At 43.7% G+C, this 23,316-nt stretch overlaps 1 protein-coding gene across 1 annotated transcript in view; it reads right to left on the bottom strand.

Moving 5' to 3' along the window:
- Positions 1-332: 332 nt before the first annotated feature.
- The window catches only part of BMP7 (bone morphogenetic protein 7), a gene marked incomplete at its 5' end in the record, with an annotated part of 45,437 nt that continues 22,453 nt past the window's right edge, over positions 333-23,316 (bottom strand). The window contains 6 exons of the mRNA XM_010569779.1: positions 333-914; positions 2,188-2,298; positions 2,963-3,039; positions 4,889-5,086; positions 9,907-10,055; positions 20,945-21,137. Of these exons, the coding sequence (XP_010568081.1) occupies positions 765-914; positions 2,188-2,298; positions 2,963-3,039; positions 4,889-5,086; positions 9,907-10,055; positions 20,945-21,137 (878 nt within the window). The remainder of the gene's footprint in view (positions 915-2,187; positions 2,299-2,962; positions 3,040-4,888; positions 5,087-9,906; positions 10,056-20,944; positions 21,138-23,316) is intronic.

Raw genomic sequence — 23,316 nt, 5'->3', positions numbered from 1 at the left:
ATTTTGCTGCTTTCCTGTTTCAAGTTCATAGCAAATTCAAATTCTTTCTGGTTGCTAGAGGAAATTTCCTTCCCTGTTGAAAAAAGTATACCCAAAAAGTCTTGCTCTTTGGAATTATTTTCTTCAGTTCTTTTGCTTGCCAATTAGAATTTTTTTTTTTCTTAGACTGATCTGTCCTTTGAATTTGCATCGATCCAGATATAGGTTTTGCTACTATAGTTTAAAACTAAAAGTTGCACGTAATTAATCTTTGGTTTTGCTTATGAAATTCAAGCAAACAGAGGGATGGAAGTAATAATTCTCTAACAAAATACCTGTTCACTCCAGGTATATTTTGTTCACTTATTTTATTGCAAACTGTGTTACAGGAACTACACATGCTTATTAGTCACAGCACATTCTCACCTTGGATAGATTATTATTTTTTAACTCGCAATCAACACTGAGTTTGCAATCTTCAGAAAGACTCATTTGCAAAAGTATGTATTGTAGGAGCCAATTTTGTAGGCAGATTTGGTTTTAAATGGTTTCTCTGGCTTGTTTCAGTTTACAAGCTCATTGTCTGTAATAAACTAAAACAAAATGTGTTCAAATACCACTTAGATCCAGAAACTGTTCCATTGTCTGAACTTTCAGAAGCCCGGTCCTAAAAACTGTTTGGGATTTTTTTAAACCCATTGCTGGAGTGCTAACCTTTTCCCTTCCCCCATATAGCCATACAAAACCACTCTTTACAAATAACTTTTTTTTTCTTTCCTACAAATCTAATGACAGCCACATGCTCGTACCACCATGTTCCTGTATTTTTTTAAGATAACATTGGAGCTGTCATCAAAATAGAGCACTGAGATGGCATTGAGTTGTGTAGGAGCGCAGCAGGGTTTCGGCACAGTCTCTGGGTTTATAAAGTGAACCTGGGGAATGAAAGTAGAGGCGTGTTAAGATTTACTTTTCCCCTCTCCTCCCCCATATTTTTCTTTCCCAGGCAACCTTCTTCTGTCTGTCCCATACACTCACTCTGACATGTTTTGAACACCTGGCTTTGTGTACAAACGTTTTGAGATGTCCCCTGCCTGTACAGAGGCTGACGCAAGCACCCAAGTCAGATCTAGTTGGAAATCTTTCAGTGAGGCAGGTTTTCATTAGAAAATTCCCATTTGTCAGAGCAGTCAGCATTCTGCAGAAGTGTACCAGTTACGATAAACTCTGTGGGACGTGCGGGCGAGGTTTTGTGAGAAATCCCATCAGCCCTGGGCGGGGGGGCCCCTGTCCCTGTGGCTGGCAGCACTGAGACCCAGCTGGGGCCAAGGGCTCCGCATCCCCTGTGCTCCCTGCTGTGGGACCTCCGAGGAGAGGGGGGAAAAAAGCAAATAAAAAGCAATCTACCAGGAGAAAAACACACAGATACTTCTTCCCTTGGGAATGTAGATGCTTCTAGTTTTCTTAATGCTTTTTGCAACGTTGTCCTTAGATGTGCATGGGATGTAGATGCCTGGGCTGTTAAGCTGGACCCGAACTGGGTAGGGATGGGCATCCAGGCAGGTCAGCTGGGGGCCCTGCCTGGCCGGGGTACTCAGAACCAATGTGTCTTCTGGCCCGTGCCAAGAGCTGTGGTGCATTGGCTTTGGTGACACAGCTGGAGCTGGGTGGCCCCCAGCCAACGGTCCCCCTGAGCACAGGCGCTGTGGCATGAGGACACGCCAGCTCGGGGCTCCCATCTGGACATCTTTGCACAATTTCATAAAACAAATACACCCACAGAGCAGCTGGGCTGTGTAATTTGGGGATTCGCTGACCCCTTTCTCAGTCTGCCTCCAAATCCGCTTTTGGCGGCAGCGTACAGTTTATCCTTACAGAGTTTTTCCAAGAGGTGCTGACAGTGGGTCTCGCGTCCTGCTCTTTCCTTCCCATGCAGTGGGACTATACCACCATTGAGATGCCTATCGTTGGGCCCTTTTAAACTAGAGAGAGCATGTTAATGCTTGCAGCAAAGACAGGGTAATTCCTAGCCAACTGTTAATTCAGGCCACTTGGCTAGACATGTTGAGCCAGATGCTGCAGGCATCTTAATGAGCTAATGCAGACCTTCCTTCTCTTGTTAGCTTAGAGATTTTTTTTGCATACAAACTTCTTTCTGAGTAGCACCTATCAGATATAATACTGTAGTAGGAGCTACAGTGCACCTACCAGTGTCTGTACAATGGCATGATTTGTAGCATTCATGTATGAATTCAACGGGAAAGCACATTCTCCTTCACAGTAATACGCAGCGTAGCCCTCCGGAGCAATGATCCAGTCCTTGATTAAATTGAGTACGTTAGAATGTGGAGAAAGACAGAAATATTGTGCAGTGAAACAAAGAGTAAAACAACACATAGAACTATCAATCATACATTCACATGCAATTACAGTGGCCTGCAAAATAAAATCTGGTACGCTGGCCTTTCTAATGCTATCTTGTACACCTCTAAAGCAGCTGCTTTTCCTGGAGGGACACATCCCACTTTGCAAATGTGCCCATAGAGTAGGTGAACTTCAGGGTTTAGTTTATCCATTCAGCAGTGTCCTCCTGGCTGTCCAAAAGGATCACTTCACCCATCACTGAAATGCAGGTACAAGCTTTCAGAAATGAAAATGTCTTTAACGAGATTTAAAAGAATTGATAGATGAAAATGGAGAGAGCCATATGTGCGTTCAGCACTGCCGGAGGAAATTCAGGGCCACAGTTTCTCAAAAGGACCTAAGTGTTTTGAGTTTCTAGACGGTCTCACACTAAATATTTATATACCCTAACTTTGCAGAAGCACTTCTCAAGCATGCTAAAGGCAATATACAAATTTTTTTCCCCTTGGGGATAAAAAAAAAAAAAATAATCAACTTATTGGGTTGATCTCACTATTGCAGCTCGATAAGCGATCTGCAAAGGCACCCCAGCTCACACCCCGGTCACGCACAGCCTTACCTGCCACCCTAGGTCCCTGAAGCTGACGTAGAGCTCGTGCTTCTTGCAGGCTTGTCGCTGGTCGCTGCTGCTGTTCTCTGCACGGGGAGAATGGGTGGCCATAAGGCTGGGCTGCCCCTGCGCTTGCTGCATGCCCCAGTACCCACAGCAATGCCCCAACAGGGAGTGAGGCATCACTGCTCAGCTGTCGCACTTAAGGCTTGCTTTTTTTTTTTAAACACTTTCAGTTTTAGTCATAAAATAATGGCTGGGTTCAATACGTATGAAATGCCCCTCTGGCGCTTTGTGCAGCGCCAAAAAAGGCCTGAGAAAATAAATTATTTTTTTTTCTTTTTTCCCTGGGCCTCCTCTGACCTCATATTAGCAAAAAGCAGATTTCTCTGATTATTGCCTACTATATAAAAGGAGAACCTATGAAACGAGTGACAGGGAAAGGCACCCTTTACCTATTTTCTAAATTCCTGTCTTTGAATCACCTGCATTACTAGTGATAGTTGCAACTTCAGGCCTACAAAAGCAACACACAACATTAAGATAATGTGGAATCTGTTGTTCTGTCCAGTGCGGCTGGATCCAGAATACAGACTTCTTGCAACGGGTGACAATGCTGAAGCCAAAGAATAAAGCATGGACCTGAATTGTGGATCTGAACAACCATGACTATCAGTGTAGTTTTAAAGTTGTGTCCATCCTGGACATATAGCCTGAGCTGGAGACCCAAGTAGAAGTACCAGAAAAATATTTTTTCAACACTTGTTGTTGGAAGCTAACTCACTACAGGGTTCCCAAGCTGGAATCAGGATGCTGGTTACAGGGACTTTTCTAACCTACTCACAGAAGTAAGAAATTCTTTTGTCCGCTACCCATCCTTTAAAAATTGAATTGATATAGCAAATAGATGATAAAAATGCACACTTAAAACTGCAGACCATCTATGCCTGTGGAACTGCAAAACCCAGAGCTCAGAAACATAAGCTATGGAAAACCTTTTTAAGAGACTCTTGGATTTCAGGTGAGAGGTACAGAAATACATACACGTGGGCAGGTCAGAGAAGCCACACCGATCACCAGGGCTGCAGAAAAACATCACTAGTTCTAGGACAGGAATGACCTGATTAAATATAGGGAAGCTGCAACAAGACTGATGGGAGAGAGTTCTCCCATAACCTCGCAGGTAACCCCAAGCGATCCAAGGCAAAGGTGAGTCGCATAAGATGATATTGTGCCCTGTGTTGTCATTTTCCTTCCACCTCTTGTAAGCCTGCCTTCCATTCAGTGAAGTGCTGGTAGAAATAGAGCTGGAATTTGCCCCTGCCCTCAGCAGAGATGGCCCTGTGCTGTGGTTCCTGCTGGGAAGGTCACCAAGGGCCCGTTATTCTGAGGTATCTCATAAGAAAGCCACGTTTCTATTTCAAATGCCTGACGGAGTTTTCTTCCATATTAGGAAGCACAGCTCCCCCCAGAATAGCTGTGGTTATCCTGAGCAATGAATGGGTTTTCTTCTACTGTGCAAAATTTTTGGGACTACTTTTGGGGGGCTAGACTTAAAATCACAAACTCTGAAAATCTACAGCATTTTGATTCAGATCCACTGAAATGTACTGTCATTTTGATCATTCATTGCTGTAATGTAATTATCTTGCATTTCAAAATGTGAGTTTATTTTATGTGGGAGAAAAGGAGATATTCTGGTTAGGTGCCGCTTTTTTTTTAAATTGGATTAAGAAATTCCTCAGCTTAGCATTGTTTCGAAGAAACACTATTTTTCCAGCTTCTTTTGAATAATCCCTAATCCCAAGTAGTTTCAAACCAGCAACTGAACACTAGTGGTAGACCAAAGAGACAACAAACAGACTGAATGTGGGAGAAACCATTCCCACGTTATCCCAAGCCCAGAAACATGGACCCCGGCAGCCCGCGCTGTACCTGCGATGTTGGACACCCGGAAAGCTTCCTGGTTCTTTGGCGTTTTTGATCGATTCTGGCTCCTTTGCTTCCCTCCCGTGGAGCGAATACTGCGGAGGTGGACCTCGGTGGCTTTGAAGAAGGCTACTGTGAACGGCTGCTTGTTCTGCGGGCCGTGCCTTCCAATAAGACCCGCCAGTTTGGGATTGATGCTTTGCCCTTAATAACAGAATGGACTGATAAGAGAGCCTGCAGTAACTTTTCATTTTCGGCAGATGTAGTAAGGATAACAAGGAGGAGAGCTGCTGTCTGGCTGGTAAGGGCGATTCCTAGGCACGTCTGTATGCGTCGATCCACCAAGGGCCTGGACTTAATCGGCAAAGCTGCTTCTGACAAGAGCAGCTCAGCACAGCTAACTTCATTTTATATCTGCGTGTAAAAGTTACATAAAATAGTCCTACATATAATTATTTTACCCTAAATCCGCTTAGCATTAACTTTTCCTGCATTCTTTAGAGGGGTTTCTTTAAGTTCACCAACCTATAATTTGAAGCGATCCTATAAAAGGAACCATAAAACTCAGCCCATAGGAACACTAAATTCCCACTGGAAGGTTATTAACTTAAAATAAAAATGCCTTGTATGAAATGTTGACAGAGTTCCAGATACACTGTAGCTGAGAGAAACAAATAGTTCAGATCTTTAGAGACATTTTGCTTATTGCTGCATCCCAGCACTACTGTACCTGATAACTTTCTTGCAAAACTGTTGATTACCGTTCATGCTTTCTTCATCCTGGGCTTTTAAAATAATTTGATTTTTGGTAAAAGATGATTAGGTGGTTTCTCTGTAGAACTAGACCAATTATTTACAAAAAACACAAGGAAGGGGTGGCAGTGGGAAATTTAATATTTTTCCCTGTTGTCTCCAAAGGATGTCTGGGTGCTGTTGTGAAATGCAGAGGTGATATCCAGAATTATCCTGTTCCAAGCTACCGAGTACTGCTGCTAAGTCAAAGCTATGTTAATGGCTTTTGTGATCCTTTTGCTAAGGACAGAGCTGGCCTTGTCAGCCACAAATCAAATATGCCAAAGGACAGCTGACACTTTCCTAGAGAAGCCCTGAAAGGCAGCCTGGCCAGGGAGAGCAGGTGAGGGGCTCTACAGTCTACTGACAAAAATGTCCTTATCTTACTCGTTTCTGACTACTGTGTCAAAAGCAGCTGGTAACCTGAAACATTTCTAGGTAATATTCTATAACTGCTGTTTTTAAGATGAGTAAAGTAAATGCTAACGCTTATAAACTATTGACTTTATGGAATTGTTTCCATCTTTGCTCTTGCGTGTGGCCAAAAGATAGGTAAATGTGACAGACGCAGAAAAAGGGGGCTGTGGTCAAAGCTTGAGGCCAAGAAATGGACCAGCCTCAGGCTGGAGTCCATTTTCTGTTTTTCTAAAAGTGTGCAGCCCAGTGAGTAAGTCCCAAGCTGTAATACATGGGATTTGTGGAGAGGACTGGCTCAAGAGGTGTTTTAATGGAAGCTTGGCAGCAGGACAACTGCCCAGCATGGCCAGGCCTTGCAAACTAGATAAAGCAAAACGAATTTTGGGACAGGGCACCAGGAAAGCTTGGGTAAAAATAGCAAATGTAAAAACTCATGTACGTAGATTTATACGTGGACACACATCAACAACTTCTTCATCTTCTGCTTAAGCTACTTTCCGGAAACTTGTCCAAACAGTTTTCATTTTAAACATTTGAGGCTGAGCCCACAAAGTGCTTAAGCAAGTAGCTAATGCTAAATATATAAGTAGTTCCACTTGTGCCCAGGCTCTGCTGGATTGAAGCCTTATTTCCTGAAAACAAGCTCAGCTGCAGGAGTTAGAGCTCACTGAATACTGCTCCTATGGCTTTTCCTGCCCCTTTAAAGAAGTCTTTCTGCTTCCCAAAGCTGTTTAAACTAGCAAGTACCTCTACAGCTGTGGTTTTTCCAGTGTAAATTATTTTACCTTTACCATGTCTCTCTAGAGTAGGTCGGCAGTATGCAGTGAGGGGACCCAACTTCACACTGATATGTTTAATGGATTTGCATTAGTGCAGCAATAAGTAGCATTTGCCCAATGAATTCCTCATCTAACACCAAGATGTCACGTTCAAGACCAGCGTGGTGGCAGTGTCCCCTTGGCAGGGGGGGAAAGGCATGTAACACTCTGTATGCAAAGTAGCATATTTCTTTTTAATAAAGATGAGAAAAAATCCCTTTCTAACTTTCCTATACATCTGGAAAGCAAGGTTAAACACAAGGACGCATGTGTAGTCGCCACTAGACAATGATAAACTTCTCCCAAAAGAACTAGAACTGTGCTCTTGAACCAGAGGGCATGGCTTTATCTGCTTTTATGAAGCTACTTTTTAAAATCTGTCAAAAATGGGATCTTAAGTAATAAACTAAGTAAACTTAAGTGGGCAGCTGCTGTTCCCATGTGCTGCTGCCAAGCAAGGCGTATCGGGTGCTGGGCTGAGAGCTCGCTGAAGGCTACTGAGTCACTCAAACATTTCTTTTGCTTGCTGCTTGAGTTGATCTCCATTTTCTAAGAGTAAGCAAATACCCTTTGATTCCACCCTAGTTATACATGTTGATAGACTTATCTGGCAAGATTATAAAGAAATACAAAGATCAGTTAATTAATTTCTTTTGTATAATTTCATCTGAACGGTGCTTGTGACATCAGAATTTTTTTAAATAGACTTCATGATTACAGATCTCTATGTAACAACAGATACAAAGGAAAGGGTTTTTCTTCTAATTCACTTAAAGCTCTGGGGGTTGCCCAAGCATATAGTGTTGCATCAAAATTCTGCTGTTTGCAGCACATGATTTTCATAAGTCCAGGTGTAAAAGCAGCTTTCTTGTTAGTCCACACAGTTGGTCTAAATCCAAAGTGAAACTTGGGGAGCAAGGAAGGACATGTCCTCGCCATTCAAAATGGAAACAAAAATTCACGTGTGTGGTGGAGAAATGCGAGTGCAAAGGTGCACTGCCAGGGGACTTGGTTACAGAAGACAAGCAGACAACTGGTTCCTGTATCTCTATATTTACTTCTTAAACATTGCAGTTGGCTTTTCTAGCTTTAATGACAGGATGATTAAAGTATTTTGTTAATCTATTTTGAGAAAGCAGTAAGTTACTTAGCAAAGGGTGGAAATCATATATAAACTCAGTTAGATTTCTCAGGAGTGCAAAAAGAAATCGGATTCCTAGTTTTCATTGAGTCGAATAACAGATGAGAATGCTCTTATCACTGAACCTGGGAGTTTCTGTCTTTGAAAGCTCTCTCTGTGATAGATCTGGCTGTATGCTTTTAAGGGTCCACTTCTAATTGCTCCAGCAGAGCAGACGGGGTTACTGTGTGTGCAAAGTTGCAGCGTTTCCTTGGATGCAGGACCCTGACAAGTCTCCACTGAAATCTGTAACATTCATAAATCTGCTGCCTTCCTCCTTAATGCTGAAAAATGGGATTTGCTGTAAAATCACTAGGTGAGGATGGGGGAGGACAGAGCGATAAGAAGACTTTATTGGCAGAAGAGTGTGAGTGTAACACTGTGGTATCCATAGCATTTAGATATATTAAGCCTACTTCTAGCTATCACTTTTCTGTGGACTCTGGGCTGGGTCTTGATGGTTTTCCTATACGTGAACCACAATTGAACAAATGTGCCATGATCGTGGACACAACTTCTGTACTTCCAGTTATTTCATTTAGGAGGCAAACTGGAAATTAAAACCAAGGACAAGTGTTTGAAAACAGGTTAAGCTTGTCTTAGCTGTTAATTCACCTTACTGTTTTAACTTTAAGAGTTAAGATTAACTTGTAAATCAGGTTGAATTTGAATCTTTATACAAAGATGGCAAAAGGCATCTATCATTGGGGTGGAGACTAGTAACTTCCATGGTGAAGCTCCAGCTTTGTATCTGTGTTTGGGTTTCTGTATTCACTGATCACTCAGGGCAGGTTAAAACAAACCCTGTGCACCTCTCTGTGCGCAGGTGTCACATGAATAAAATCACTCTTTCATGCAAATGATTCTCTGTAGGTTGCCTGTTTCAAAACTGCTTTGCACAGTCTTTATGCAAAATACTACTTACTGGAAATGTTCAGAGTGTTGCATAAAAACCAATAGCAAGTGATATCATAGATGCATATCTGGAGAATGAAAGTATGTCCTTAGATAACTATATTCTGAGTACTTATAGTAGTTTTGAGCTGGGTTTTTCTTAACCTCTCTTGTGGGGCAGCCAGGCTGTTTCAGATGGTCCCAGGTCCTGGGAACCCTCCAGAAGATCCAGAATACTTTGGTTTCCTTGCCCAAGTCTCCAAGTGAGCATCAGGAATCTTAACTTTAAGATAAAGCAGCATGACTTTTTAGTTAAGACCAGGTTAGGAAAATTCCCTGCCTGATTCTAAACACATCCTTTCTGGAGATATTTCAGAGCCAGGTCTTCCCACCCATTCCCAAACCTCACAGGTCTGTACCATAAGCACACTGCAGACCTTGGACTCCAGACCAGGCATGACTTTACTAGTAATTTCTGCTGCCACAAAGGCAATTAAAATGGTTCCTAGCTGTCTTCTGAATTTGAAAAGACTTTTGTGCCAATTAACACCAGTCTTCTACATCACTCAGTTGTGTCTTTTCGCACATAGCAAAGTTTCTTCCTCTCTCCTCGACTGGATTATACTACCTGCAAATTAGCCAGCAGCGTATACATACCTTGATGACAATGTGTACATAGCTAATACTGAAATGACTGCAGACAGGTTCCCAATCTGTTAAAGCATTTGAGTACATCCTTAACTTGAAATACATCTACAGATTATTTTTTTATTATTGTTATTTCCATCTTAGGCAAATCCAGGAAAAACATGCTTAAGAAATCCTGTTCAAAGGAAAGAGTACTGAATGCTAAAGGCTTCCCCTGGCTGGCAGTCGTGTACCTGGAACAGACTCACTGATTGATGTTGGTGTCTGACACTCACCGTCGATGCCTTCCACGGATAGCTGCAGGCCAAGATTGTGTTGGGGATTCACCACCCAGTGATTACTGGTTGCGGTAATGTCAAACACCAGCCACCCTTCTTCTGCAGCCCAGATTGTTCGAGAGTCAAGCAGGAACAAATCTGAATCCCTGAAATAAAGCAGCATAATTCCCAGTTACCCAGGCTTTCCACTGCATTCTCTATAGGCATCCACGTACATGCTTTAAGCAACACCACTTGGTCAGCCTTTCAAGCAATAGGCAGATTATGCCGGAGCTGGGCTGGCATGCTTTCCCTCCTAATCACCTTCAGATGGAGCGCTTTTCTTCCCTTCAAAAAAGGGAGGATGGGTTGAAGGAGAGTTGAGGTGGTTTGGGGTTACTTTGGTGTTACAGTTAACCTTAGAGCTGCTGATGCAACTTCAGAAAAAACACTTGCCAGGCACAGATTTGCAAAATTATTGTTTGCATATGCAAAGTTGGTAATTGGGCAGACAATGCTGCTCATTATCCTTTCCACACATAATTTCCTGACGTTTATGCATAATTGTACCATTGGTGCAAGCCAGCTGGAACACGGGTGTGCATACATTAACATATGTAATGGTTTTCTAAATTTGTTCGTCTGAGGTTACAGATGATTGATTGAGGCAATAACCCTCTGCACAGTCACAGGTCTGCATTACTTTGGGTGGCAATTTTCTTCCAATTCATTGCTTAATTTTTTTAAAGGCTACTGCTGAGTTATTCTAGTTGAAGAACTAATATCAGAAAATGATAAAGATCCGAAATAGAGAGGATTTTGTGCATGTGAAAAGGGTGAAATCATTCTGGATTTACAAAACATTTCCTGGCAAATTTCTGTAAAATGAAAATTTGAGAAAACACAGATTCTGTAAAGGAAGGAATCTTCTCTTATCAGAAATCAAGAAAGAGATAAAACTTGGATGAAAAAATTGGATAGTGGTGCAGTGCCTTTATAAAAAAACGACTTTACGAGAAGAACAAAGAAACACGGTGGAAGTGTCTAGACAAGTCCCGTAAGAGCTGCTTTTGTACTTGCAGTGCACAAACATGATAACTTGTTTAAGTGTAATTATATCCTTTTGAATGCAGAAATATCCTTGGAAAACCCTTTAATCATGTCCTCAAAGCTTAAAGAAGGCCTTATTAATTTTGTCACTATTGATTTGTCAGTGCAAATATAGATATTTAATATAGTTTAAACAGGGCCTCTTGTTTGCACGAATTATCAAGTGATCAAAAATGAATCTGAGAAGTGCTGTCGGCATAGAGGCTTTTGTCTCGTAGCTTTTAGTGATTCTTGTCCCTGTGAGATACCAAGAAATGAGAGGCTTTTGTCCCACACAGCTGACTCAGAAATGGAGTTTTATTGCAATGTTTTTACTATCTAGCTTTCCTTTCAACCCTTGTGGGCCAGAGTGTGTAAGAGAGAATGGCTTTCCTCCATGAGCTAAGAGATGTCACTGCCTCTGGCTCTGTGCTGGCTTACACGAAATTAAATTTCTGAAATTAGTTCCTGCAGAGCATGTGAGCACATCGCCCGGCACGCATAAGAGGAGGAACCTGCCCTTTCCTCACCAATGCACGATACCTGGCTGAAGATGTAGATGCAGCCAATGCTGCTGAGGGTGCAATTAGTGCTGCATGTGGCACCCTGAGGGAAAGCAGTGGCTTTCTGTGTCAGCTCAGTTCAGAAAGAGGAGGCAAGGTCTGGTGCTTGCAAGAGATGTTTTGCAGGTGTGGGATTATAACGATTGTAATTCCTCCCCTCGCCCGGCACGTCCCTGCCATGGAGGAAGGCACCAAGAGGGAGTTTGCTTTCTTGTAAACAAAGTTTTGGGTTGTGGAAGTGAGCCTTACATCAGAACTGAACTTGCCGCAACACTTCCTCGGCACTGGGGATCCTATGGGGAGTATCTCAGCTGGTGTTTGGGCAGCCAAAGCGAGTGGCTCAGGAAGGAGCCGCGGTGCAGCGTTGGAGAGGCTCAACCCAGGTGTTAGGAGCTGCTCTCTGGAGCTCAGTCAGCTTTGCTGAGTGCACCTAGGACAGCTGAAGATAAACAGCACGGATAACCCCCTCCCTCCACATACGCATTAGTTACAGGAATGTAAGATGCTTGAACTCTAACCGGGGGACAAATTTCCTGGGGTTTCGTCCCCACCCAGAAGCAATGGCCCTGTTCCCACAGTGCATGACACAGCCGCGTGGACACCTCCCGCCCTTCCCTGTTTACAACACACTGAACAAAACACATCCCAGAAGAGCCAGGGACGAGGGAGTAGTACAGATTGGCCCGTTCCAATGGCTGAGTCCAAGTTTCCAGAAGTAAAGGGTTTTTATATTCACATACTGCATCATTTAAGCATGGCCCCTGACTGGAACTCATGATTCACACAAGGTTTAGTTAACAGGGACTTGGCTTGCTTGGTTTTTCTCCCTTGTAGTTTGCAGGTTGAAGATAATAGCAATAATGATAACTTTTTTTGGTTTTAGCTACTGCTCAACTGAAGTATTATTACTCAGAAAAACCAGCCTTTAAGCTTCCCATGCTGACATGATGCAATCAGGGTAACCAGACAACATGAGGCATCAAGTACCAGGGTGAGTCAGTCTGGGAAATTGTATAATGCGTTTGTTTTCCTGTAGTTACAGCAATGTGCAAACAATAGGCCTGGAGGGGAAGCCCGAAGTGAGAGAGATCAAAGGGACCCACTAAAGGGAAATGTCCTTCCCACACACACTTGGAACATTTGGACCCAAAAAGGACCTGTTTCAGATGCTCTCTGGTGAAGTTCAAGCACTCCTGGATTAGCACTTTCCACTCTGGCCCACCAGCAGCTGCCAGGGATGGGATGCAAAACCTGACTGGTGTTGCAAGCAGAGGCTCCTGAGATTGTGGCGCCTGCTCCGATGTAAAGCAACCTCTTGTTCTTTTTAAAAGAACAACCTCTCTTTAAGTGAAATGCCCTGCTCTCCAAAGGCTTATAGCAAACAACGTTAAATCACTAGCTAATAGACAGCAGGCCCTTTAGACATCATTGTTGGACAACACATAATAAACATGGCAAAGAAATGTTATTCTGCTTAGACTTAAACAAAATTTGCTCTGAGGGCTCCCATCTAATGACTTGTCATGAGATAGTGCTAGTTAAGTCTAACTAATGTGGCTGGTTTGAGTTTTAGCTTTGAGATAAAGATCTAAGCACAAAGGGAAAAGGTTTCTAGTGCACATCTTGCGCTCTGCTACCTTACCTACCAACAGTACGCATATTTAGAGCGTTCTTGGAACAATGTGAATAATGGCTCTGCAACCAGGAGGCAGAAAATCACTTTGGTTCTATGGCCCTGCATTCAATCCCTTCATTTGAGAACTTCAGAGCACGTGAGAAACTATACGGAACCTCTTACCAGACCAAGAGATAGGAAAAGGCACATGATCCTCATTTTACAGAAAATTAAGCTGGGATGTGGAAATGTTAATGTCTAGATTAGAGTTACATAAATTATGAAGGCTGGATCCAGACCACAAGTATGTTTTGTTGAGACCACATCAAAATGGTTCAGCGTTCAAAGTACTGACATCAGCAGGAGTGTCAAAGCTTTTAGCAATGATAAAACTCAGGGCTTTCAGCTCAGTTTTCTCAAGCATCAGGCTGTCAGGGGAGCCTAAGATGAGGACAGGAGGTTGGCACTTGTCTACTGATCACTTTGGTAGTGTCTGGCACTGGATGACAGAAAGGAGAGTCACCTCCCGTTAGAAAGCACTCCCAAAAATTTATCTACAGGTCATATAACTGCTGTGTGGTCTATGAAATTTCCTTAGTGAAGGTGTTTTCTGGACTTAAGGGTGAGTAACAAGTATTGCAAAGTGAGGGTGGCTGGGGAGGATGCATGTGAGATCGTGTCTGGAAAGCAGCTGGAGTTATGGAGGTGGAAGGGCTGAAGCTGCCAAAGGGCTGTGGAGGGCTGGTGGCATGAGTGGGGTAAGAAAAGGAATCACAGGTGATTTTGGGGAGACAAAAGGACTGGAAGAAGTGAGGCATGTGGGGATGAGTGGAGAAATAAGGGGAGACAAAATACAGAAAAGGCAAGTAAGAGTATCCTGAAAGGAAGCAGCGAGGAAGAGAGTTACCAAGTTCCAATGCGGTAATTCTAAGAGAAGAGAAAGGATTAACAACCATGAAGCTTCATGAAAATAGTATGTATGGGCTCTTTGCCTTTTGCTGGGGTATTTTTTCAGCCTCTAGGATGCACTTTGATTTGAAGCCATAAACATTAGAAACATAGCCAAAAATCAGAAGTGCAGCATCTCCCCTAACCACCTGCCTTGGCAAGTCAGGGCACAAGGATGAACATGGACTAGCGAGAGAGACTCAGTGAAAATAGGAGAGTTAGCAATTCTGCAATAGCAAGAGAGAACAGGAGATGAAACTCTGTATTTATAAACTATAATGCTACAAGGTCTACACTTCTTGAGGGTAGCCCTCTCACCAAACAGCCCCTGCTTTTGCGTGTTTTCTTCACTCGCTTTCCCCATCCCCCTCATCGGCTCTGTTATTTCAAGCTGCTGGTTGACAAGTGGTAGTAAACACTAATGAGCACTTCCAAGTGGGATAAAAATAAATGGGAAGGACAGGCAGCAGCAGCAAAGGTGACTCTTGGCAACTTTCATCACATTGCAAGACAAGCTGATTTCTGTGACGTGCTGGCGCTCTGGGTTGGGAGCAGACTGGGAGCCCTGGCTCACCTGGCCGTGTCCTGGCAGCCGCCAGCCCAGGGCCACTGTCACCAGGTCCTGCGGTCCCCTGCCTGCGTTCAGGTCATCTGCCAGCCCAAAGAGCACACTGAGGCTGCCCGACGGCCGCACTGCTCTAACCCCTACCTGCTAGTTTGAGGAATTACAGATCTAACAGTGTTTTAAACAATAACCATACTGTGACACCTAGCAGCAGACTTCGAATAGTTTTACAAATACGGGTCAACCCTCCTGCTTCTGTTTTAAAGTGGGAAACACTTGAGGTATGGATATGTTAAATGTCCTATTGACTCGGTATGTAAACCACAGCCACTGAGCCAGGAGCGTAATCCTGTCCTCTTGACCGGTATTCTAACCCTAGAGGGGCTGTTTGGGTCACAGGCATAGTGCAAGATAGCAAGTTTGCCAACAGGCAGCCCAAGGACAGAGCTGGCATGGGGAGATAGGGGCAATTCACATCCAGGTTTGAGCAGGTGGAGGGAGGAGAAGGCATAAAGGGCATCCTGGGAGGGTGAGAGGAGATCTGGGGTTAGAAGACATCTGTTTGGATTAAAAACTGCAGTATCCAGATTCCAGTTTGCTTGGTGTCATTGCTTAAAGTCGGCTGCAGCTGTCCAAAGACAAGCTTAGGAAAATATTTTTCAGACTTTCCTACTTTGAGAGGGCCCCAGGATCTCCCTGGGCCTCTCCCTGGCACGTTTGCAACACCCTCTGTACACAGACCTGATGCAGCCCTCCTCCCACACCTTCCCTTCCCTGCGTGCCTGGGATCCCCTGGTTATCCTTCCCTTTCCCTCCCCGTGCCCCTGGGGAGCAGCCGCCAGCCAAACAAGGTTGGGGGTCTCCTCCAGGTGAAGGGATGGCCACAGCAGGAATACAGTTTGCTGGAGGTGGTTTCCAAGGACTGGTCTGAAAACTGGCTGTACTGGTAGTGAAACGGATCGGTGTAAATTTTTGTTGAATCTTGGGAGAAATTAAATTCACTTTAAAATTTCAGCAGATTCTTGATTCTGGTTTGTGTGTTTCTAGTAGTCGTGCTCCCTTTCCTATGTAGTGTTTGAGAAGGGTAAGAGCTGGGTTTCAAACACTGATTAAAAGTGGCAATGGGAGTCTGTTACAGAGAGATGCAACGTTTCCCAAATATGAAGACTCTTGTAAAAGCAGTGCTGAGAGAAATGAGGTTATATACATATCTCTGACACTTTATATACAGCTGTTTCTATTCAGCATTGAATCGCTGTTTATTAGTGCATCACTTAGCTGAGCAAGAGCCCACTGGGGTATGCAAAATGCCTCCTGCGGCTACTCAAGTGCCTGTGAAGAGTTGTGCCTTGATAAGTGAGTTCAAGATTTTTCAGAGGTTTTGCAGGCTGCAGTGGCTTTTAGGAATGGTCTGAAAAAGATAACTAGATACAGCTCTGTTCTTGGAGAGCTACAGGGTTTCCATGCTGAAGTTCCCTTGCTACTTGCTAAGAGATGAGTACAGTTATCAACTGACTTGCAGATAAGTCACCAAAAAAAAAAATCAAAGCTATTGTCAGTATCTTTCTAGATGCTGTTAGTACTTGCAGATACCTGGGGCACAATGTTAAAACAAACTATGCCCTTTGCTGCACCATCTCTAGAACGATCACACTGGTACTTAAAAAAGCTCCAAAAAGAAGGCACATCTGCTTCATGGGTTGGGTGGGCCTAAGCCTTTCTTAGTTACTAGAATTACATGTTTCAACCCACAACATGGAAACAGACTCCAATGAATGGGAGAAAGGGGTCTGGAGAGGGGCTCAGGTTTGATCTGGGTGCAGAAGTGGTGTAGTTTGAAGCACAAACTAAAGCGTTCCAGCTGCAAGTCAAACCCAGGAATGCATCGTGCGAGATCTTATTTTTCTGTAGGGCTAGTAACATGAGCATTCAAATCATTCACTGCCTTTGAAGCCTGTGAAATCCATAATGGCCACAAAGTGAACATGTAGCAACTACATTTCAATTACCAAAGGCTGGTCAAGTACCTGGCTTTATTCTTTCCAGTAACAAAACTCCCATCGACTTCAAAGGGGTTGGGATTTACTCCACAGTGCAAGCGCTGGGTTCAATGAAATTGGAGATGTAACTCTGGGACAAGGTATTTTAGCTTCTGAAGGTGCAGACAGATGGGCAGGATTGAGCTCTGATGTTGACGGGAGCTATACAGTCTGCGTTTTTTCTGCAGCTTCAGGTTAATAAGCTGAGGATGATGCCCCGACTGATAATCTGCCCCAGAACTGCATGGGCACTTTTTGAAAATACACAAGTTGCTATCAATTGCAATAGGAGTTAGGTATCCAACCTGCTTGGCCGTTGTTAGAAATCCCACTACATACCTGTGTGTCTCTTCAGCACTTAAGTCCCTTTGACATTCTTGCTTTGGCCATTGCTTACAACAATAGTGGAGAGTCTAAGGGTAATGGATATTTCTTTTGCAAAGTAATTCACAAACTATTTCATGACTCCACTGTAAAAGTATCGAAGTTCATTTTTCTCAGGCTCATGTCCATAAGCTTTATTTTGACATGTTCCCTGTGTAGATGCCCCAGATAAACGACCTTCAACACCTTGTAGCAAGCCTTGTGCCCTGTGATGTGTGCTCCCTAGCACTGGAATCTGCTTCGCTTTTCCGCAGCACCCAGGAGAGGGGAGACAGAGGCTTGAGCAGCACCCGGCTCCCTGATGGCAACCTTTAGTTCCCACTAGCAGGGTTTGTGACCACAAACAGGGACTTGATGTCCTGCTGCTCGGCACCCTTCTCAAGCCAGTCACTGGCTTTATAAAACTCTTTCCCAGGCTTTTGGGTGAGTGAACCATGAAGACCAAACAGAAGTTGGACATGAGTCACTGGACTTAAAGTTATGTATGCCAAAGCTTTGAGACACGTTATATTAGTCAAAACATCAACTGTTTTTGCAGTGTTTATGATACTAGGAACATTTTTTTTCATGAATGTACTTGTTTGCTTAAAGTGAATAACTGATGCTTTGTGCCTAAAGAATGCGGTACGTGCCTTTTTATAAAGGAGATGTTGCCAGTTTGAAAAGCTTGCCTTGCAATTAATTCATAGATTTGGAAAGGCCAGAAAGAATATTTGATCATTCAGTCTGGTTTCTTATAAACACCTGTAATAATATCTTCAGTCTGACAGAGATATAATTTCTATAAGTCAAAGGCCAGAGTGGCACCCCGTCTGCTACAAAGGTCAGGGCTGGGCTCTCATCTTTACTGCCAGGGTTGTTAGGTGTCTATCTGTCCATGACTGAGCAGGTAGATGGCAGAGAGCTTCCACCCTGTGTTCAAATGTTGGTACTATTCAGGGGCAGGATTTCAGAAATAGCCTGCTGTGGGTGCTGCTGTTTGTCTGGAAAGACCTATGCCTGTATTTTTCACCGACAATAAATTGCAGACAAGAGATGTTGCTGGTTAGATACCTGCCAGCCTGTCTGAACTCGTAAAGCAAGTCATTAATTGTTGAACTGCTCATACTTATGGTTTATTTGAACTGAGGGCACACCATCACACCCTCCAAACTGGAGGCTCATCTGAGGTTTAACTGAAACCCAAGCCTTCAGCGTATCTGACGATCTCTTCACCCTCAAAGGAAAAAAATCTCCAGTCAGCCTCAGCTTGGGCTTTCCAGCTGCATCCCGTGCTGGTTTTGCGGCCCTAGAAGCTGTCCTGATCTCTGCTGCGTGTAGCCGTGTTACAAAGGAGAGACGATGCTGCAGCTGCCTCTGGGGAGCCTGGCGCTGAGCTTCTGCGCATTGGCGCGCTTAAACGGCGCGCACGTAGCGGGGGGGGCACGGACCTGGAGAATACCTGCTCTTTCAGAACCTGAAAGGCAATTCCAGCGATCTCCTGGGAGAACCCGCTGCTCTTGTATTGTCATCGCAAGAGCGCAGGGAGCAGGAAAACCATTTGGGTTTTTGTTGGCCATTGTACCTGCCGGGCTCTAGGGAGAGGAATCTACAAAGTCAAACGCGAGCAAAGGTTTTCTTGCCTGCGTGGGGGGGAGGGTTTGGCTTTGTTTTGCTCTTGTTGCTAACAACGTCAGATGGGTCTGACTTTCCAGCCTGCTCAGGGTGAGACAAACAGCCAAGGAAGCATCAAAGTGAATGGGTGTTTTTTGATCAACATTGGAGAGAGTTTGTTTTCTTTCTCCACTTGCCCAATGACACACCGACTTGGATGACTGGTCTGTGACAGAGCCGGTTGGAAAATGTCAGTGGAAAAATGCAGAAAAAGAGCAAATATTTTTACAAATGTTAGTGACAATATTTTTACCTTTGGTCAATCCAAACCAACAGGAATATTTTTTTCAGGACAAACTGTTCATAATTCACCATTGCCTGTGCCAAAATGTATGCAAAGGGTGAATATGCAGGAACACTCGTTAAAAATAGTGTTCCTGTGGTGACTGTGATGCAGTAAAACTGCATCTAATCTTGTAGCTGGAACATCTGTATAATTAGCAAGATTCCTCACCTCTTCCAGCCAGTGGTTCATGTATATGCCTGCCCTTTGCGTACATTTTTTCCTTTAGGAATAAGACTTTGTGAAGGAGACGCTTTGCAGAAACACTTGCTGCTCCACACATAACTATTCTCAGTAGGTACCTTACAGCCCTCTCTCAACATAGTTTTAACAAACCTGTGGATGTATCATCATAAAATTAAGGTAATAAATGTCATCCTAACTTTGTCAGTAAGATTCCTAGTGGGCACCTACCTCACTCATCAGGATCTGAAGAAGAACTTCCCTGGCATCAGGTGAGGAAGGACATTTACTTCAAGAACAGGTTTCTGGCAATTCCCTAATGCCCTGGCACACGGGTTAGGGGCCCTTCATCTGCCAACACGTCTTGTTTCTGCTCTTCCCAAGAATGAAAAGTCATCCCTGCAGGCTTGTACCTAAATAACCTACTCAAGAAATACAGCAAAGGGAGGCTTCTATCTGTGGAAGGGCCTAAGATCTAATAAATGCTTATGGCAACCAGGACATCTAATGGGTCCTGTGCACATTTGTGGTTTGTTGCCTTCTCCTTTAAGAAAGCCTGGTTAAAATGTATAGTTTGACTTATCACTCTTTGAAAATAGATTAATATTAGCATAGTCCCCAAATCCTGCAAATTATTCTGTCATTAGAAATGCCAAGAGAACCATGAGTTTTAAGCCATAAACTCAGAATTTCAGATGTGAAAGAAAACACACCAGTGGTTAAATACTTTCACCATACAGCAAAGCCGGTAGAAATTGTCACCATTTAAAAATGTTGATAAGGTTTCCTGTCATATTTCAATTTTTTTTTCTGCATTTTTATTAGCTCTTATAAAAATATAAAGCCAGAGTCCTGATTACACTATTTTTTTTTTCTTACTTTTTGGACTTTCCCCTTTTTAAATCCCTAGCATTTCTCTTTTCATAAACCTAAATTAGGGCTGTAGTATTATTACCCCACATTTAGTAGTCTGACTTGCATATGACTGTAAATATTTTTCATATAAATAAATGCAATCTCACTTTTGGTAGGATTTGTATGTAAAAGAAATATGCGCAAATGAAACTAAGTGCCTTTGATAAATGGTTTGGGATTGCTGATTAATTGGAACTAAAAACAGATGAGAAAATTGAACATATGTTCTTATTCAAGTTCCCTGGAGGATTTGTCAGGGAGCTTTGCATACATTAATAATTGCTTGGAATGGATTTAATAGCTCATCTTGTAGTTTTGCACATGCAAAACAATCAGTCAATATAAAAAGCATGGTGTCATCTGTCTCTGTTAATTAGGGATCTCGAATGCCTTTGGTAATAAAGGCTAGTAATTAAGCTACAATTAGGAAGGAAGCATTCGGATGTGGTTTTGCCACCTCAGGATCCATAAGCGGCAGGAGGAAGAGAGTAGGTCTCCCAGAAACCTGGAAATACTCTCAGTTTATGATCTTTCCCCGCACTAGCACATGGCTAGGCTTGTTGGCTCCTCAGCTACTGAGTGTGCGGAGGCTCACAGGGCACCTTCTCCCCATGCCCTCGGTGGCTGACCACACGTGGCAGCTACGTGCCCACTGCATTGGCGTCGACTGAGATTTCAGTGTACAACCCTGATGCCCAAAGCCACCTCTTCAGACACTTTTGCTGACGGCACCAATATTCCTAAAAGTATTAGACATAGTTCTCTGAAGGAACGTACTCTGCTTGTGCTTTCATTGGCATTTCACTGTGGGTCACTCACCTTCCCGGGTGCTCCTGGAGTACCTGGTAGACACTAATCTGGAACGTTTCATTATCGAAGCGTTCGCGGATGTAATCCTTATATATCCTGAACTCGGCAGCCGTCACCGCTTCCCCCTCTGGGATTCTGGAGAGATCAAACCTGAACTCTCGGTAGTGGCAGCGCTGATGGTGAAACTCTCTGTCATGCTCCACTGAAACAGAAAAACAGCCCATTAGCCACCTGCTTTGTTCCCTTTCGCCTCACCGTCAAACAAGCTTTTGAGTTGCCACAACAGAAAAGGGCAAGAATATCTGATTGCAGCATCTCATGCTGTTGTTCGGTTCATTAAAGCACGTAGGAAATACATGACTCTATCTGGGCTATTATAAGCATATACGTGTTTATCAGACTCTCTTTGAAACAGTTTTACAGCTGGCTGGTACAGGGTGTGGGTGACCGTTGTGTTTTAATGATTTTTGGCAGCTTCATGCTTGACAAGCGACTCTGGACATTTGCCACTGATAACGACCGAGCTGCTGTGGGAAGGAGCTGAAAGAAACAGATGGGGCTTTTCAGGAGTGCTGGTTCTTGGCCTGACTCTGCTTCTGAAAATTATGCACGCACACGCATACCCGCACACATATATACACAAATTCCAGTCCTTGAGGCTTTTCATGCCAGTGACCCACATTTGGTGCCAGCTGAATACATCACAAGCTCACAGACCCACTCCGAAGGGTCAAAGCTTTCATTTTAAAGCATCTTTAGTGATCAGGGCTGTGAAGCAAATGCTCAAAGCAATGACCTTCTTCCACCTCCCAACCCTGACTGTGAAATAACAAGTGCCAGAGTCCTCCCAAGACAGTGTTAGGACAACACGTTATCCCACCAAGTGACAGGTCTGCCTGTCTTCTGATGGACAACTGATGGTCTCGCGTGACACTGCTTGTGGATATTGAAGCTGAGGGTCAGTGTTGTGGGGAAACAAAGACTTCGAGACTGTCCTCCAGCAAGGGGAAGGCGAGGTGTCCGTGCTCCATCCCAACACATGAAGTGAAGCACCCTTCTTGGAACAAATTCCAAATTAAATAGACAAGTTAGACAAAGGAAAATGGGGAAACAGAGGTATAAGGGGATGAACTGACTCGACAGAGGTCACACCGCGTGACATTTTAAGAGCTGAGGTTTGAACCAGGGACTTCCCGTATGTCCCAGTCCCGTCATCTGTCCACTTGACCTCCCTGCAGCTCAACTGCACAATTCAAGTAGTTAGCTCTGAGATTTTCTTGGCAAAGAATGTGTGTCTTTCTACAGGCCTGATTCTCTTCTGGCAGCGGTAAATCCATTGTGTAAATCCATTGACTTAAATGGAATTACTCCTGAAAAAGAGGAGTTTCAAGCCCGAGTTTGGAAAGTGCTATTTAAATTTATAGTACTGCACTGTACAAATGTATATCAGCACTCACAAGGGCCTCCCCTGTGGCAGGGACGGAGCGTGGGGAGCCTCCGGCAACCGGGCTGTGTCCAAGCGCTTACACAGAGCAGGTTCAGCGCTGCTTTGCTGGCCGAGATTCAGCAGCTGGCCACGGGCTCTTCCTCCTCTCGCACATTACTTCTGCAAGGAGTCCAGGGCTCGCAGTTTGCCACTGTGTGATTGCTGTTCAGGGAAATACTTCAGAGCTCCTCCGAATAGCTGGGATTCATCTTAGAGGAGTTGTTGAGGTATGAAACCCCTAAACTTTCCAAGACAAAGGCGATTAAGTTCAGCAAATGGTTTTGCACGTTGAGCGGTCTTAGCGTGCACTGAATGAACAAAGTTATTTTTGCACCTCTAGCTATAACATTTCATACGGCCGCAGGAAGATCACTCAATCTCTCGTACCCTGAAGTGGGGGAATATTGCGAATATTCACCAGTGTTTGCAAAACAATTGGCAGGCTAAAACTGCCCTATAAATGCTAGCAACTCTATTAAATGTGCCTCAATCCCCTTCCGCCAAAGTATTCTCAGCAGGATAAGATATAAAGAGTATGATTTCAGTCTCAAAGGAATTTGTCTGCACCTAAATTATAGAGGGAAGGAAAAAATATTTTAATATGGAATAGCTCCTTTAACCACAACTATAGAAGAATGAACATAATGTTGTGTGGTTTTAGTTATATTATGGATAACATCACCAGCAGGGTGTATTATAGAGAGGTCTAGCAGTTGGGTGTCCCAGTATGATTTGCTCCCAAAGACACGGGAAGGCTGAGTTTTCAAAGGAAGGTGGGTGCACCTTTTCAGTGTACACATGTGATGACAACTACACCGGCCAACACCGGTCTTTAGCTGCACTTTATACACAAAGTCTGACAACAAACACATGAAGATGAAACTTTTTCAGGTGC

This window comes from Haliaeetus leucocephalus, unplaced genomic scaffold (genome assembly GCF_000737465.1).
Source record: "Haliaeetus leucocephalus isolate CR32 unplaced genomic scaffold, Haliaeetus_leucocephalus-4.0 Scaffold273, whole genome shotgun sequence".
Lineage (NCBI taxonomy): Eukaryota > Metazoa > Chordata > Aves > Accipitriformes > Accipitridae > Haliaeetus > Haliaeetus leucocephalus.
Note: the sequence above shows the minus strand (reverse complement) of the source record. Positions and strands in the feature narration are given on the sequence as shown.